The sequence below is a fragment of the Artemia franciscana genome, chromosome 17 (assembly GCF_032884065.1).
Source record: "Artemia franciscana chromosome 17, ASM3288406v1, whole genome shotgun sequence".
Lineage (NCBI taxonomy): Eukaryota > Metazoa > Arthropoda > Branchiopoda > Anostraca > Artemiidae > Artemia > Artemia franciscana.
The window spans coordinates 37358777-37376924 of record NC_088879.1 but is presented as its reverse complement, the minus strand read 5'-3'; the positions used below and the strand labels follow the sequence as shown (position 1 = coordinate 37376924).

The 18148-nt window shown below is 32.0% G+C and overlaps 2 protein-coding genes across 2 annotated transcripts; both read left to right on the top strand.

Moving 5' to 3' along the window:
* Positions 1-529: 529 nt before the first annotated feature.
* Positions 530-14579, top strand: LOC136037570 (uncharacterized). Its single transcript, XM_065720292.1, has 2 exons — positions 530-7008; positions 14369-14579. Exons 1-2 carry the CDS (start codon positions 530-532, stop codon positions 14577-14579), a joined length of 6690 nt encoding a protein of 2229 aa, XP_065576364.1.
* A 799-nt stretch (positions 14580-15378) lies between these two features.
* Positions 15379-16688, top strand: LOC136037569 (histone-lysine N-methyltransferase EHMT1-like). Its single transcript, XM_065720291.1, has 2 exons — positions 15379-15746; positions 16106-16688. Exons 1-2 carry the CDS (start codon positions 15379-15381, stop codon positions 16686-16688), a joined length of 951 nt encoding a protein of 316 aa, XP_065576363.1.
* The last annotated feature ends 1460 nt before the right edge of the window (positions 16689-18148 follow it).

Here is an 18148-nt window from a genome sequence, read left to right as displayed (position 1 = left end):
GGAATTATTGTAGTTTTTCAATGTATTTATATATTATGCACTCGGTTTTTCTTTCTAGAGGATTTCAGACGAAATTAATCGTATGAAGAAGATTCAATTCAAGGACAGTAGTCTTATTAAATTAGAAGTGAATATTCTGAAAGCTGAGGCCACGGACTAGAATAACAATTCTTCGCAAAAACTACTGTTTATTTGATACTGTTCGTAAAGGAGACCTAGAAAGAACAAAGGAGCTAATCAATGATAAAAATACTGTTGAGAGTACAAATTTAGTTATTTTAGCTTGTGAACATAATAAGGTGGACATTTTTGAATACCTACTTAGGCGTAATGGTAAAATTCATAATAATTCCTCTCTATTTATAAGAGAAACCACAAAATTTCCAAGTGATAAGGTTGAAACAGGTCATAATCCCAACTATTATCAGCGAAATTAAAGGTAAAAAGACAATTCAATTCAAGGACAGTAGTCTTATTAAATTAATGGAAGTGAATATTCTGCCAGCTGAAGTCGTGGACTAGAGTAAAAATGCTTCACAAAAACTACCGTTTAGTTGATGCTGTTCGTCAAGGAGACCTAAAAAGAACGAGGGAGCTAATCAATGCTGACAACTCTGTTGAGGGCACCAATTTAATTATATTAGCTTGTGAAAATAATAGGGTAAACATTCTGAAATATCTACTTAGCAGTAATGGTAAAATTCTGAGTAACTTATATTATGGCACAAGAGAAACTGTGATATCGCCAAGTGATGAGGATGAAGCCTGCCACAATGCCTTCTATTACGCTTTACGATCTGGTAATGTGGAGCTTCTAGACACACTCATTAATAAATGGCCTGGCAATTACTTTGCTGTGCATCTGATGGAACTTAATGAAATTCTTTCTCAAGCTTACGAAGAATTAAAACTTAAGAATGTTGTATTATCAGATAAGATAAAAATTTTTGTTGAGGATAAGTTAATAGACTTCCGTTTTAGCTTTAACTCTTTTGAACAAGATAAAAATATGAAGAGTAATCTCAATAGTATAAGAGAGAGGATTGAGTTATTACTTCAAAGTATAAGTGTGTTAAGAACAGAGTACTGCAACGGAGAAGAAATAGATGGGAAGTTTTTATTTATAGCAAAGTTTATTACACAAAATATAAATATATTAAAGCGACAGTTGAAATGTACCTACAATAAACTGCCTTGGGAAGAAATAGAATTTTGTTTAATCACTTTTATTTCCTCTCAAATAAAACATCAAGAAATTAATTTGTACTGTAATGTCACACTGAATAGAAATAAAATACTTAATCACCTAAAATATTTTGCTGAGAAACTTAAAGAGGAAAAAGATAATTTAGTATCCGTTAATATCGAAAAACTTATTAAACTCCCAAACTTAAATCGAGGGCAAGTTGTCACAGAGATCGTTAGCAATTCTCCTGAATTTGGAGAACTGTATAGCGATTATCAACAAATTAGAGATATTCATTCTTTGCAGAAAATCAGTGATATTATAAAATTAGCATCATCTGTTTATCTTAATCAACGTGAAGGGAAATTAATTATTTCTAGGGTCTTACAAGTTACTGGTGAACATTTAAAAAATACTCTCGAATCTCCTAAGTTATCTACGACAACAAGTGAGCTTATTCTTCAATCGTTACCAAGAAACACTAGAAAAGTCATCGTAGATTTACGTAATTCCTTGTCACATGCCTACTCGCTCTCAAAGAGAATGGAGATTGAGAAAAATACAAATGAAATTTTTTTTGAGGGTATTCAAAAGGATCTTAAAGGAATTTTTGATGTAATTACTGATATTCTTCACAACAGTAAAATGCGAATTATCAGAAAACTGCTAGATAAAATTTCCAGTTGTAAAAGTCTGGATGACCTAAGAGAAGTTTCTGGAATGTTTAGCAGCGTCGAATTAAATGAAATTACTGGAGAAAGTTTAAAGCTGATGGAAGATGACAAACTCGAAAATCTTGTTCAACAATTAAGGTATGCTATAGCTGACAAGACGAATCATGAAAAACGACTTTTCGATGAAATAGACATTATTATTAATCTTGCGAAAATGAAGTCAACAAAAACCAGAACTGATTCTTCTAGGGCGATTATATTATTGAAGAGCCTATTTGTTAATTTAAACAAAATTCTGTTTGACCTTACTGATGTTGAAGGACTGAAGTTTTATGCTAAGGAAATACTAAACAATATTCCTTTCCAAATAGACTCGCATAATCGTAAGGAAATTTTCCTACTATCAATGAAAATTTGTCACATTGCTCTATTGAGAATACCAGAAGAAAAGAAAAGCGAAGTAGAAAAATTTGCATATCAGATTTATCATGCAGTCGACTGTGGAACAAGTGACATTAAATGGGTTGAAGAATTAAGAAATAAACTGAATGATAAAAGTTTATTTATAAATAAATATAAACAAAGGAAGGATTACAATATAACTGAAGAAAAATATAATAATTTACTGGAACTTAAGTTGTCTGAACTGAAAAGTATTTTAAGAAATAATGAATTATGTGGTAACTTAACAGAAAAGCTCCCTTCCTACAAAAGAGATAAAAAGTTACAAGGAGTCATAGAAATGATTTTTCTTGATATTTTGTCTATTTTAACTAGATCAGAAAATCATCTTGAAAACAATTTATTTTTTTCAGGTGAAAAAACTCCTTTATTAACTGGAAAGTGTTTGCGGAATCATTTAGCCCACTATAATGATATAATTGATCTGATGTCATCTGATCCCTTATTAACAGTTATTTTGATAGCTAAAAAACTTATTACAGACGATAGAAGAAAAAGTAACATAAGTTTTAGCAAGTCGATAAAAGACAATCCTCCAAAACTGAAAAATAAATTTGATCAAAATCTGACTATTATTACAAATCAAGAAACAATGTTCTTAGCGTTGAAAGAAGGAAATCTTGAACACTTAAAGAGCTGTCTCAGAAAAGGAGCAGACATTAATGCTAAAAGTATTAACTCATCGACAGCATTGCATTTTGCTGCTTATGGACCTGGTCTTGAAGTTATAAAATTTGTCACTGGTCAAAAGATAGGGGTAAATACCAAAAATATAAATGGTCAAAGTGCACTTCATATTGCTGCTGCAAATGGAAGGGAAAATATTGTGGAATTCTTTTTAAGGGAAACAAAAGTAAATTTTGATGATCCAGACAACAATGGTAGAACGGCACTACATGTTGCAGCTAAAAATGGTCACAAAGGAGCTGTTGAAGCTTTACTGAAAAAAAATGCTAAGACTGATATCATAGATAATGGTGGTAATTCACCATTACACTATGCAGTAGCTAACAATCATATTGATGTTGTTAGGATTTTGCTAAGAAAAGAAACAAATGTTGACAATAATGAGACTACGAATGGCTTGACGTCATTGCATATATCTGCTGAAAGAGGTCATTTGGGGCTAGTAGATTATTTAATTAAAAGTAATGCAGAAATTAATGCTAAAAGTGGCAGAGCTTTTACGCCATTACATTTCGCCGCATTTAGAGGTCATCTTAAAGTAGTGAAAGTTTTAATTCAAAACGGAGCAAATGTAAATGCGGTGGATATCCAAAATTGTACCCCATTACATCATGCATCAGGAAATCATCAGGAGCAGATAGTCAATGTTTTACTTGAGAATGGAGCTAATGTAAACGCTGTTGAAAAAAATAATAATACTCCTTTACACTGTGCAGCAAAACATGGACATGAGAAAATTGTATCGATTTTACTACAAAATAATGCAAATGCTAGTATTTCCACTGTGGCTGGTGTAACTCCACTGCATTTTGCAGTTGCAAGCGGTCAAGTCAGAATAGTTGCTGCCCTGCTTGAAGTTGGGGTTAATATTTTTGCTAGAGATACAAATAATGAAACGCCATTACACTATGCAGCATGGACTGGCCAAAAGACAATTGCCAAATTTTTGATAGAACATGGAGCAGAAATAAATGCTAAATCCAATTATAATAGAACACCATTAAGTTATGCTGCTTCGAATGGTCATCGAGATATTATTGAACTCTTGATAATTAGTAAAGCTGATGTTCGAGTTCAGTGCCCTGACGGTAGAACAGCACTGCATTTGGCTGCTTGGAGCGCTTCCAAAGATGTCGTTGATATTCTCTTGCAAAATAAAGCTGATGTAAATGCTCAGGATAATAATGGAATGACACCGTTACATGTCGCTGCTTGTAATGGAAATTCAAATGCCATTGTTCTTCTAATAGAAAATAAAGCTGACGTAAATGCTAAAGCTAAATGTGGAATTGCACCATTAGATACAGCTGTCTTAGGTGGTCATAAAGAGGCTGTTTACCTTTTAATAAAAAATAAAGCTGAAGTTAATAAGTATGTTTTTACTGAAAGTACAGAAAAGACACCGTTACATTCCGCTATTGATTTATGTAATAAAGAAATTGTTGAAATTCTAGTCGCAAATGGGGCTAATGTTAATATAAAGTGTAACAACGTAACACCATTGATCTCTGCAATTAAGAAGAACCACAAGGAAATTGTTGAGGTTCTTATTGCAAATGGAGCTAATATTAATGCAATTTGTGGTATGCCTAGTGTGGTGATAGACTTGAAAGCAAAAGAAAAAGTAAATCCTATGAATCCTATTAAAGTAAATCCTAGTAAAATCCTACATCCTGAAGATAATCCTCTTGCTCCGATACACTTTGCTGCTGTAAATGGTTATACAGATATAATAAATCTTCTAATAGTAAGTGGGGCCTCTGTTAATGCTGTTACTGATCTTGGCGTTACACCATTATATTTGGCAGCACAATACGGCCATGAGGAAGGGACTAAAGGGTTGATAGAGAAAAATGCTAATGGTGATTATTTTGATACTGAAGGACGCACTCCTCTTCATAGAGCCACATTAGCTGGTCACACGAATGTTGTAAGAGTCTTACTGAGCAATGGGGCCAACCCCACTATTAAGAACAATGAGGGGGTAACACCTTTAGAGTTGGCAGTTGATCTCAGCCGTTTTGAAGTGGTGAAATTGCTCCTCCATCATGATAAAGTTGATATAAATGCGAAATGTAACGATGAATGGACGGTACTGCATATAGCTTCAATGTATAACAACTTAGAAATTGTAAAATATCTTGTGAGTGAAGGTTCAAACATCAATGCTAAAACAAACGATGGGAGAAAACCAATACATGTTGCTGCTAAAAGCGGTCATATTGATACTGTAGAATTTTTTCTGAGTAAAGGATTAGGTATTGATGTCTCTGATGCAGAAAATCGGACATTATTGCACTATGCTGTAGATGTAAATCAATTAGAAGTTGTTAAGTATTTGATAGCAAAAGGTGCTGACATCAACACAAACGATGTTTTGGGCCAAAGCCCTCTACATGGAGCTGCTTTTCATGGTTATAAAGATATTGTTGAAGTATTATTAAAACATGGTGCAAGTTATAGTGGTGTGGATAATTATAATTTAAAGCCTATAAATATGACTAAAAGCCAAGATGTTATCATTTTATTAGAATCAACTGAAAAGTTAATTAGATCTGTAAAACGTAATAGCCCTTCAGAAGCTGAGAATTTTATCAAGGCAGGCGCCATCGTTGATGTGAAGATATTTGAAAAAACTATTGACGGTTCGACGTCATTACATTATGCAGCGTGGAAAGGCTATGAAGGAATTGTGAAAACACTTTTACAGAACAAGGCCAATCCCAATGTAGTGGCTAACAAGAAATATACTCCTTTACATTATGCAGCCAAATTTTCACAAATAGAAATTGTAAAATGCCTATTGTCCCATGGTGCAATATATAATGCCGGTTCTGAAAGCGGCAAAACACCCTTAGACTTCTCTGTTGATAGAGATATAGCTCAATTATTTAAATTAATAAGTGAATCATTTGAAAAAGTTAAAGATTGTGATTCTGAAGTTATTAAGAAATTACACAAGATAAAGAATATTAGTACAGTGAAGGCAGTGATGAGTGCTCGCAACAGAGATAACCAAACATTAATAACTGCCGCAATACAATGTAATTTTCCAGAAGTTGAACAGTTGAAACAAATATTCCACGTAGACGTATCGGATCAGATTAAAACAGCTATGGTGTTCTCTGATAAAGGAAATTACCAAGAAGCTTTAAAGATTTTCAGAAGTATATTTGAGAAAAGAAAAGAAATTCTAGGATCAGAAAATCCTGGTACATTAGATATTCAGATAGAAATAGCCAAATTACTTTTTAATCAAGGAATGTGCCAAGAAGCGTTAACTATGCTTGAAGATGTTGTTCAGAAACAAAGTGTAATTCTGGGTTTGAATAATAAAGATACTTTAAGCACAAGAAGCCTCATCGCCTTAGTATTACATAGACAGGGGGAAAAAGAAAAAGCTTTGGATATTTATCAAGAAGTCCACCAGAAACAAAAAGAGATATTAGAGTTACATCATTCAGATACTTTAGATACTCAGTTTCGAATGGCATTCCTATTATATGAGCTAGGAAAATATGAAGAAGCGATGAGTACTAATATGATAGTTTTTGAGAAATATAATGAAAATTTAGGTCCAGATCATTTTCTCACTCTTCATGTCGAATATACTATAGGAATGATATTATGTAAACTAGGGAAATTGGAAGAGGCATTAAAAATATTGAATAAAAATTTGGAAAAAGGAAATAATTTTCCAGGTGAAGAAACCTTGACAACATTAAATATCATTGCTGAAGTACTTTTCGCACAGGAGAAATATCGTGAAGCCTTAAATACTTACCAAGAGGTTTTAAGTATTAGAAGAAAGGTCTTACCAAAAAATCATCGAGATACTTTGAATACTCAGTATAAAATAGGAAATACATTTTTTGCTCAAGGAAAATGGACTAGCGCGCTAAAAGTCTACAGAGAATGTTTTGATAAAATTGAAGCTACTTTTGGACCAAATGACCCCGTCACCTTAGATATTTTGAAAAAGTTAGAAATTCTAGATTGAAGTTAGAAGGTAAGAACCATCAAGGGTTCTCCAATATCCACAGAAAGGAATAAAAAATGCTGCTAGTATATACGAAATAAAAATTATTTAGTGTCATTTAAAACATAGGGGCCGACCCCAAATATAGAGATATTTATGGAAGTTAACTGTTGCTTCTCACTGTTTACTGTGAAGACTTAGATATTTCAATTATATTGCTGAAAAATAAAGCTATTGTTAATCAAGGACCTGTTATTATAATAATCTTACAGAATATAATAATAATAATATAATAATATATCAATCAAGCAGCTATTGCAATAATCTTTTCACGCTGCTACTTCTAAATGCTGCACAAAATACACAATATTTTGTGTATTTTCTTGCTTCAAAGACACAATATAATAGAGTTATCCTGGGGCGCAGCGGAACGACAGATAAATGTTCAGTGAAGTTCTTAACAAAATGGAAACAAGTTTCACTCTGATTAAAAACAAGCATTGATGGTATACTGGGATATTTTCCATAGTTTTCTATGAAGTTAAATTTGATATCCAACTATTTAAAGTATTTGATCGAGCATTATTTTATACTTGATTGACGTTTTCAAGTCAAGTTGCCAAACGCTAATGACAAAGCAGGCAACCAACAGAGGGGCGCTTGAACAGCGATTGTTAATGTGGGATATGACATGACGTTATTTCAAAAAATCACCGAAAAAACAAATGTAGACTTTGCTTTAGTAGTGTCATTTTTTTTCACGTTCATATTCTGGATAAAAATATGATCTACCTACCTACCTACTTATCTTACAAACTGTTAATTCCAAATGTTAAAAAAAATTATTAATTTTTTGCTGGAGCTTATCAGTCCTGACAAATTAAACACCTTCATTAATGCTAAAACTACTATTAGTGGTACTACTAAAAATTTACACAGCTGCTAAAAATAACTGTTGTAAAATCTTAATTAAAGCACGGTACAACTTGTGATCCTACGAACAAAAAAGGAAAACTACCTACTCATCTTTTTAAGGGTCGAAAAGCTAAAATACTGAAGTTAATTGATGAGCTCTTTAGTTATAATAAAAAAGTTATTTTCTTATATAGAAAAAATATAAATTTTTAAAAATTATACAATTAAATTATAAAATTATAAAAATTATAAAATTATAAAAATTATTAAATTATAAAAATTAAAGATTATATTTTTTTTATATACAAAAGTTATTTTAGTTATATAGAAAAGTTAATATTAAATCCATCAATAAGCTTGAAGCAAGAAAACCTGAGGTCTTAATTATAGCATATTTTCGTAATAATCAACTACCATTATTTCTAACTGCCATAACTAATAAATAAACAAATGTGCTGAGTAAAATGCAGATAATACTAAAAAAAATTTATCAAATATGAATACAGATAATACTGTCAGGGACTCTATGTTCACCCATGATTAATGGTATTTTCTATTTTAAGAATTGAGATTGTAATCTCAAAATTCTACTTCTTGTTTTAATTTCCCAACAAATTTAATAAATTTGATGAATTTGAGCATTTTTCAAACAAAACAAGCAAAGAAAGTATGATTCAAAACAAGCAAGCAAAAGAAAAGTATTTTATGATATCGGTCTGACCTAATATTCTTCATCTAGGTACCACCTGTTCCATTCTACTGAACATGCGTCCATTCTAATGAACTTGCCTAATATGATAAAAATATAACACTTAGGAAATAAATTTGGGCTGTAAATCGGCTCAAAATTGTGAGGAGTAGAATAAAGTATAGTGGTTCTGCATGCTTAAAGTGTTAGGTACACAATTATTCTACATATTATTAAGTGAGAATTGTTTTCTAACTTATTTAATTCCAACCAGTCCCAAAAATAAGTACTTTAATGTAATTTATCTCAAATTTTTTATCTCAAATATAGGCCAAATTATGTATTTCCTATCTATTCCGTCAATTCTCTTTGTCCTGCTTCACGATAAGTTGAAAGAAACTAACGATAAAACCGGTCAACGGATAAATTGTTTCAGTGGTTGGGACTGTATCATACAAGTACCAAAATATTTTTTCAAACGAAAACACTGACAAAAACAACTGACGCATAACTAATAATTAAATGTTGCTGAAGCTACGTCAGGAATATGATTTAATTGTCAAAAAAGACAACTAATGGGAAAACCAATAATAATATCTTATTACAATCTATGAAAATTATTATATTGCTGATTCATTTCTGTAGTTATATCAAAATCTCCCCTAAATCTTGTATAATATACTTGATTTTGAACCAGAACAGAACTCTGTGGGTATATAACCGTTTCTGTGGGTCTATTAAGTTCGCAGTAGCTTTAGAGCAGGATTATGGTATCTCGTATTTAGTTTTTGATTAACTATTATAAGTAACTTTCTCCAATTCATTAGACTAAATAAAATCCTGCAAGTTTCGAACTAAAGCTAATAACTAAAGTTTAGTAAACTTTTCAGTTTTTGACTTTTTTATGCTAGCTTGTTTAACCTACATTTATAAATAGTTTTTGAATAAGTTTTTCTTATGCACTTGAACAGGTAATATTTAAATGTTCCTCACAGTTTTTCATTCGTGTTGTACCTTTTATACTGTTTATATACCTCTGGTTTTGGGCCAAAAAACGTAATTTGGCTCCTCGATTGTGTTACATGCTTTTGTGCCAACCAGTGCTATAAATGTCACATTTATATAAACAACCAGTGCTATAAATGTCACATTTAAAGTAAAAAAAAATGTATTTATTTTTCATGGGCTATACAAAACTTTATCCAAATCATTAGATCAAATTATTACATGGCCGTTAATTTTAGTCTAAAATTTGAAAAGAGAATTCTGTAATTACATTTCCTATAGTAAAAAATTATAACTAAAATTTTGTCTCTTTTTCAGGATTTGTTTTTTTTCATAGTAACTGGTTTAATCCACATTCTAAAACGCATTTGGAATTTTTTTTTGCCACTTGATTGTGTGATGTTTAAGTACTCCTTCAGTTCTTAATTGTCTTATAGTTATTTTTCTTACATATTGCATATTTGATATTGCTTAAATACCTTGCTTTTTTGGCTTTTTTGCCTTTTTACTGTTTAATTTTTGTTGTTTTACTTTTTTTTATTTTTACTGCGTTTACTTTTCTTTTACATTCAATCTTACTGGCTCTAACACTTTTATATGTTTTTTATTTTATTGTCTTCGAAATTATTTGACTTTGACTTCGAAATGAGCACATAATACATGCTCAAATAAGTTTTCAATTTCAATATGAGGTTTACTATTAAATATATTTATATTTAAGCATGTTTTCATCAAAATTTCAAAACTAAAACTAATGCAATATATTTTACAGCCATTTTCCTTGAGCAATAAAATGTGTTTTATTTGCAGTTTTTGTTTAAAATAACATTATTTATAGTCTCTATAGATGTTTTGTATATTGTTTGTAATGGGTTTATTTGTTTATAATTTGGTGTGGTGACTGTTTGAGAAATATCCATGTAAAATACCTTTATCTATTGTATTAATAAATTCTGTAAACAAAGTCCTATCTATGTTTGACTGTTTTGACTTTTATTTAGAAAATAAACAAAAATATAAACTACTACAGATATAAAGAACTATACTACAGAAGAATTTAAAATTTGCTAACGCGTAGAGATAAACTACATAAGCATTCTTAAGGTTATCCTAAATTAATAATCATAATAAAAAAAAACCACATAAATGTTCCAAGAAGAATCCTGCAAAAATACATTAACAATGAAAAAAAAACAAAAAAAAACAATCACCTTCTCTCAAACACTGCCGCAGTAACAACCACCATCCGAATATAGCTCCACACACCCCGACCCCATCAACTCACTCCTCAATCTATGCCTATTACCCACTTCAATCCCCCCTCCCCCAAGATAAAAAAACTAAAAAAAGTTATTCCCCAACAAATATTCTTTTAATCTTTTTAAAACGGTGGGAGGGACTAAGCAACCCTAACGCTCGCAGGAAGCCAAATACAAACAAGAGGGCCAATATACAGGAAAATAAAATTAGATCTTAGACTGTTTTAAATGTCCACAACCAAGTTATTACATCTTGTTGTATCATCCTCATGAATAGAACTTCTAAAACAGTAAAACTCATTAAGAGTTTCTGGAACTAAATTATGCACATAAATAAACACAAACATCATCACTTGACTATATGTGTAGCATTGAGTAGTCTTAAAGGATTGAAGTCACACCTTATTAATAAGGTTTAACGTCAGACCTAGTAAGGATAGAGTTTAACGTCAAACCTTATTAATAAGGTATGTGAACCCTAAATCTTACAGTTCATTTGCCAATAAGGTCTGTATGAGGAAATTTTAAGGCGGAAATCACGACCAAGTTGTGTCAAGTAAGGATGCAAATCTTTGAGAATCAATGCTTGTTATAAATGAAAACACAGTCAATGACAGCATGAATAGTCTTATTCTTATGAACGTTAAAAGTCTTAAGTTAATTAGGACGGCTTCTTTTTGAATGACTTATGAATAATAAAACTTGTTTAGTAAAACTTTAGACATTTTTAATATTACCTTGTTTGTTTCACGAACAGACTCCCATAGTTTTTCATATGTGCCAAGTCTTAGTAAAGTTTATCATTCAAACATTAAAGGCAAAGAAAACAATAAGTAAACAAATCCTTAAGCAATGACAATTAACAATGATTATTAACTGCAATATTAAATAATTACATAATTAAAGGTAACTTAATAATTGATTAATATTGATACAATAGCAATTATAGTAAAACCAGTAAAACTTCTTAAAAGATTTTAAAGTTGGTATTTAATTTTTTCTTCCTAAGAAAGGGGTTTGAATATTTTGAAAACTCTTTCAGCAAATTTCTGAATAATGAGGAGCTAAATGCAAAAAAAAAATTTATTTATATTGTCAATTCTGACCCCGTAAAAAAAGGACAAACATATTTTTGTTAGAAAGAGTAAACAAAAAAGTGCTTTCTCCCTTTTTAGGTAATTAGTGCCGCCAAAATAAATAAATTTTTCTACATTATATTTTCCATGACTCAACAAGTTATGGGTTGTAAGTCAGAGTGGCTATGGGTTGCAAGTCAGGGTCATTCAGAGTGGCCAAAATTTTGTTTTCTTACTCATTGGGGTTTTCCTGGCCCTGCGACTTACATATTTTATTTTTGAGTTAATAATAAAACAATACACCTCTTTTGCACCAGCTTTGGGGCACAATGGCCATTTACTGACTTTTATTATTATTTCTATTAGGTTTTTCTTGGCCTTTACAGTTAAAATCCGCAAGTTTAAAACCGATCAGGGACAACCAAGTTTTTGATTATTTACTCCAAATAGCTTACTACTACCTTCAAACAAAAATACATATTTTTTTGGCCAAATCAATCAAATTTTAAGTTTCAGCCAATTGACGTATTAACTTGAACTTGAACTTGGAAAAAGTGCAGTGTGCTGGGTAAATCAAACATAAAACATTCCTGAGAAATATATGTGCCCAGTAATGAAAACACCATCAAATTCAACATATCATAGAACCCTATTGGAAGGGTTTCAGGCTGTTATCTACAAAAATATAGAATTTTTTTATTGTTTTTATTATTGTTTTCCCTGGGATAACGGTGTTGAACCAATGGTACTAAAACATCGGAAGATACCTCATTTAAACGAAATTAAAAGTTCTAGCACCCCTCGTTAAGTGACCAAAAAGATTGCAGAGCAATTTGCCCTCATTTTAAGCCCTTTCCCCCAAATGACTTCTGATCAAAATTTTGAGAAAGTCATAAACGAAAAGCATAATTTACATACATGGTTAATACGTCAATTGGCTGAAACTTTAAAATATCATTGATTTGGCCAAAAAACATGTATTTTGTTTGAAGGTGGGAGTAAGCTAATTGGAGCTCTGTTTCAATATAAAAATATACACAAATACTCATAGAACTCATCGGATGGTTGAACTCATAATTACATAAACCATATCCTGAATAACAAAAATTGAAGTCGAGTCTCCAGGATGTAAGCCCCACAGAGGAGTCGATATCACCTCAGACTATGCCTTGATTATTTCAAAACAGTCCCTCAAGCTTAAATCCAGACAGAAGTCAGAATCTGAAGAAAAGCCCACCAGCAATTCAGAAAAAAACTCATACGCAACAGTTCGTTAGCTTTAATATCCAGCTTACAAACAGGTTTGAGAGCTTAGCCCTAGATTTCAACAATGAAGCCACTGTGGAGTCATTCTGGAAGACCCTAATAGAAGCATATAGCGAGACAGCACTTGAAACGCTTGAACACAAAAAAAAAACAAAGATGAATTGTTATCTAATAAGACATGGATCCTCACTGAAGAACGTCAAAAATTAAAACAACATATTTTAAACGATGGAGATGACTACGATAAGGTTTTGAGAAATAATTTATACCGACATCAAAACAAGATAGTGAACAATAGTGCAAGAGAAGATAAATGGGACCAACTAGAACAGAAGACAATTAAGCCAGAAGAAGCAGAGAAACGTAGCGATTCCAGAACTGTTTGAAAAACTACCAATGAAATCATTGGGAAACGAGGTAAACCGGTGAAGAACGAAAACAAAAACATGGTCACAGGCCCCGATGAAGTCTCTGAAGTTCTGGTTGTACATTTTGCAAAAGTGCTCAACAGACTTTGTGTTCGGAACACAGCAGACATCCCCACAACCCCTTTCTTGGACCTTTTAATCATTACAGAAGAGCCATAGACCAAAGAAATAGTTCAAGCCGCTCACAAGATGGAGAACAGTTGAGCCCCAGGATGCAACCAGATATCAGCAGAAATGATCAAAACCTCTTTAGGTGCTTGCATGACAGTGTGGATTGGATTCTTTGCATGAACCTGGAAATCAGAGAAAGTACCCAGGAGAATGGAAAAAAAACACACTCATCAAGCTTTTCAAGAAAGGAGATGCATCGAAGTGCGATAATTGGAGGGAAATCAGTCTCATTACAATCACTGGGAAACGGTTCTCACAGATTATTTTCCATCGCATCCAGACAGCATTAGATAAGCACTTGAGAGACGAACAACATTGAATCTTTTACAGATTCAAAAATTGATCGAGTATACCTAGCCTACACCATGCCCTTTGTTTCCAAAATGTACCTGATGAAAATTTCAAAGATTACCAAATTGTTGGAAATTGATCAAAAGTAAGATATCAAAAACTCCAAGGTCGACCACCCCTCCAGAGACAGGGGACAGGAGTATTAAGTTATTCCCTGGAGGTATATGTGGTTCTTATGGAGAGCGGGTTCTTATAAACTTCTAAGGCGGCTCATTTCATAGTAATGACACTGGCACAGCCAATCAAACATTAGTACATTATTCTGCAATTACTGGTCATTTAGAGGTTATAAGGTATTTGATATCTAAAGGTGCTGATGTTAACGCCAAAGATAATAATGGTTCAAGCCCTATGCATATTGCAGCCAACTTTGGTTATAAAGACGTTATTGAAGTTTTATTTAGAAAAAGGCGCAATTTACAATGTGGTTGATAAGCTTACCAGAAAACCTATAGAAATTAGTACCAGCAAAGACGTAATCAATTTACTAGCATCAACTGAAGAGTTAATTCAATCTGTAAGACGGAATATGTCTTCAGAAGTTGAGAAATTTATCAAAGCAGGAGCCATCGTTGATGCAAGAAATATTGACAGTGGGACGTCATTGCATTATGCTGCATGGAATGGCTATGAAGGAATTGTCAAGCTCCTTTTACAAAATAAGGCCAATCCCAGTGTGGATGGTAGCAAGAATTCTACACCTTCACACTATGCAGCAAAATTTTCTCATTTAAGAATTGTAAAAGTTTTGTTGTCCTATGGTGCAGTATATAATGATGTTTCTGACAGTGGCAAAACACCATCAGATTTATGTGTAGATAAGGATATAGCTAGCCTTTTCAACTTAATAAGTGAGTCATTTAAAAAAGTTAAAGAGTATGATGTTGAAGTTATTTGTGACCCGAACAAGATAATGAATATTGATAAATTAAAAGCAATTATGAGTGCTCGCAACAGAGGGAACCAATAGTTAGTAACTGTTGCAATACAGAGTAACTTTCCCGATGTCCAAAAGTTAAAGGAAATATTCCAAGAAGAAGTATCTGTTCAGATTAATACAGCCTCAAAGTTCCTTTTTCAAAGAAGTTACCAAAAAGCCTTAAGCATTTTGAAAAGTGTATTTGAAAGAAGAAAAGAAATTCTAAGACCAGACAATCCTGGTACATTAGATATTCAGACAGAAATAGCCAAAGTGCTATATAAACAAGAAATTTATCAAGAAGTGTTAAATATGCTTGAAGATGTTTTTCAGAAACAAAGTGAAATGCTTGGTTCGGATAATAAGGATACTTTAGGAACAAGAAGCTTCGTCGCTTTAGTGCTGCATAGACAGGGGAAAAATGAAAAATCTTTGGATATTTTTGAAGAAGTCTATAAGAAACAAAAAGAGGCGCAAGGGTTAAATCACTCAGATACCTTAAATACTATGTTTCCTATGGCTTTAGTATTGGGGGGTCTTGACAAATATGAAGAAGCCTTAAATATCAACAATGCAGTTTTTGAAAAGCGGAAAGATACACTAGGTGAAAACAATCCAATCACTGTTAGTGCCAAAAACAATATAGCAATGGTACTATCTAAACAAGGTAAATTAGAAGAGTCCTTAAAAATCTATAAAGAGGTTTTTGAAAAGAAAAAAATAATTTTCGGTGTTAATCATACCGATACCTTGAGAACACTAAATAGCATTGCTGGAGTACTCTTCAGACAAAATAAAGAGCATCAAGCCTTGAATACTTATTAAGAGGTTTTAAGCATCCAAAAAAAGTTATGCAACAGAATCATCCAGTAGCTTTAAGTACTCAGTACAACATCGGAAACATTCTATTTTCTCAAGGTAAGTGGATTGGAGCACTTAAAGTCTACAGTGAATGTTTTCATCAAATCAGAGCTGTTTTTGGACCAAGTAATCGTAATACTTTAGATATTTAAAAAAAGTTCGAACTGATTAATTTCAGATTGAAACTTGATGGTCAAGAACCATCAGATATTCTCCGTTATTGGCAAAAAGATATCAACATTGCTGCTAGTAAAGGTGATAGACAAACTGTTCAGCGTCTTTTAAAAGATGGGGTTGATCCGAATGGCAAAGATATTGATAGAAGAACAACTTTGCATTTTGCTGTTGACTATGGAGACTTAGATATTGTGAATACCTTAATAAAAAATGGAGCTAATATTAATCAAACAACTAATAATGGTAATACATCTTTGCATATTGCTACTTCCAGATGTAACAAGGATATTGTTGATGTTTTGTTAGAGAATATCAGTCGTGACAAATTAAACGACTTCATTAATGCTAAAACTACTTTTAGTGGTACTACATCTCTTCACATTGCCGCTAAAAACGGCTCCTTAGAAATTGTAAGATCTTTATTAAAGCAAGATGCAACTTATAATATTGAGAACAACGATGGGAAATTACCTATTGACCTTTCTAAGGATCAGAAAGTTATTAATTTGCTAAAATTAATCGAAGAACTGTTTAGAGATATAAAAATGGTAATGTTTAATCGATCAGCCGACTTGAAAAAATGAAACTTGATGAGGTCTTAGCTATAACAAATGCTTGTGATAATCAAGGGGATAAGTTATTGGTAGTTGCTATAGCTAATGGACAAAAAAATTTTGCAAGTAAATTGCTAGAAATGCTAAAAAGATTTCAAAAATAACAAAATGTAAATATAAAATGGAGTTGAATTTTTTAAGCTCTGAATAATATTGCTAGAGACCTTATGCCCAGCCCTGGTTAATAATAAGTTCTATTTAAGTACTTAAGATAGTAATAATAAAAGTCTTCTTCATGTTTTATTTCCTGTAAAATGCTTATAGACCCTATAATATCTTCTGAAATATAGAATGTATTTTAATAGCGTCATTCCTATACTTACAAAAGAGAGGAATACTTACAAAACTTAAACGTCACAAAACACGTAAAAATGGAACAAAAATGAATATAAAGTTTTTTCTAATGTCTTTTTCAATTTTTGGACCCCCACCCCCGAAAAAATATTTCTGTATCGTTGTTTTTTAAGTCTCTATTCCAAAAAAGGCGGGACTACTCCTTACGCTTGAAGTTTAATTAAATAAAAAAAACTAGTTTTATTAGCTGAAAGTAAGGAGTGACATTAAAACTTAAAACGAACAGAAATTACCCCGTATATGAAATGGGTTGTCCCCTCATCAACGCCTCGCTTTTTAAGCTAAAGTTTTTAATTGTTTTAAAAAGTAGAATTGTGGCAAAGAGTCAAACTTTAGCGTAAAGAGCGAGGGATTGCGGAGGGGACAACCCATTTTATGTACGGAGTAATTTCTGCTCGTTTTAAGTTTTAATGTCGCTCCTCACTTCAAGTTAAAAAAATTAGTTTTTTTAATTTATTTTCTGAACGTTTTTGAATTAATGCATGTTTGATTTTGGCTCTCCGCACATAAATTATTAAAATGAAATTTGCATATTAATTATTTTTTTGGCTAAATAGCCTTCTCTTAGTTTTGATCAGACGAACTTTTAATTTTTAACGAATGTTTTTATTAGTAAAAAATATACATAACTTGAGATTTAACCTACATAACAAACTTTTATATTCTTATATTTTTATTATGTATATGAGGTTTTTTTCCCTCGTTAAGACCTCGCTCTTTACTCTAAATCTTAAGTTGTGTCCCAATTCTTTAAGAATGACCCGTGAGTCAGAAAGGCCATAGAATAAATAGTTGAAATTACTAAAAATACTTTAGCATAAAGAGCGATCTCCTCCTAAATACCTCGCTCTTTATGCTAAAGTATTTTTAGAACCGCTCATATGCGTAATGATCTCTGTTCGTTTTAAGTTTTAATGCTACTCCTTACTTTCAATTGAAAAAAAGTTTTTCATGTTTATTATTTCATTGTTTTTTTTATAGTAATGCTAGAAAATCCTCCGCCCTTTTCATTGAATTTCTTTTCCCCCATGACATATTCCTCCAAGGAAAGATCCTCCCACATAGCCCCCTCCCCT

Bases quoted from the DNA above. Each gene is read 5' to 3' on its own strand.
- LOC136037570 (XM_065720292.1), top strand. From the start codon at position 530: ATGCTTCACAAAAACTACCGTTTAGTTGATGCTGTTCGTCAAGGAGAC. The intron at 7,009-14,368 runs AAGTTAGAAGGT...CTCATTTCATAG, and splicing joins AAGTTAGAAATTCTAGATTG to TAATGACACTGGCACAGCCA.
- LOC136037569 (XM_065720291.1), top strand. From the start codon at position 15,379: ATGCTTGAAGATGTTTTTCAGAAACAAAGTGAAATGCTTGGTTCGGAT. The intron at 15,747-16,105 runs GTCCTTAAAAAT...GATTAATTTCAG, and splicing joins AAACAAGGTAAATTAGAAGA to ATTGAAACTTGATGGTCAAG.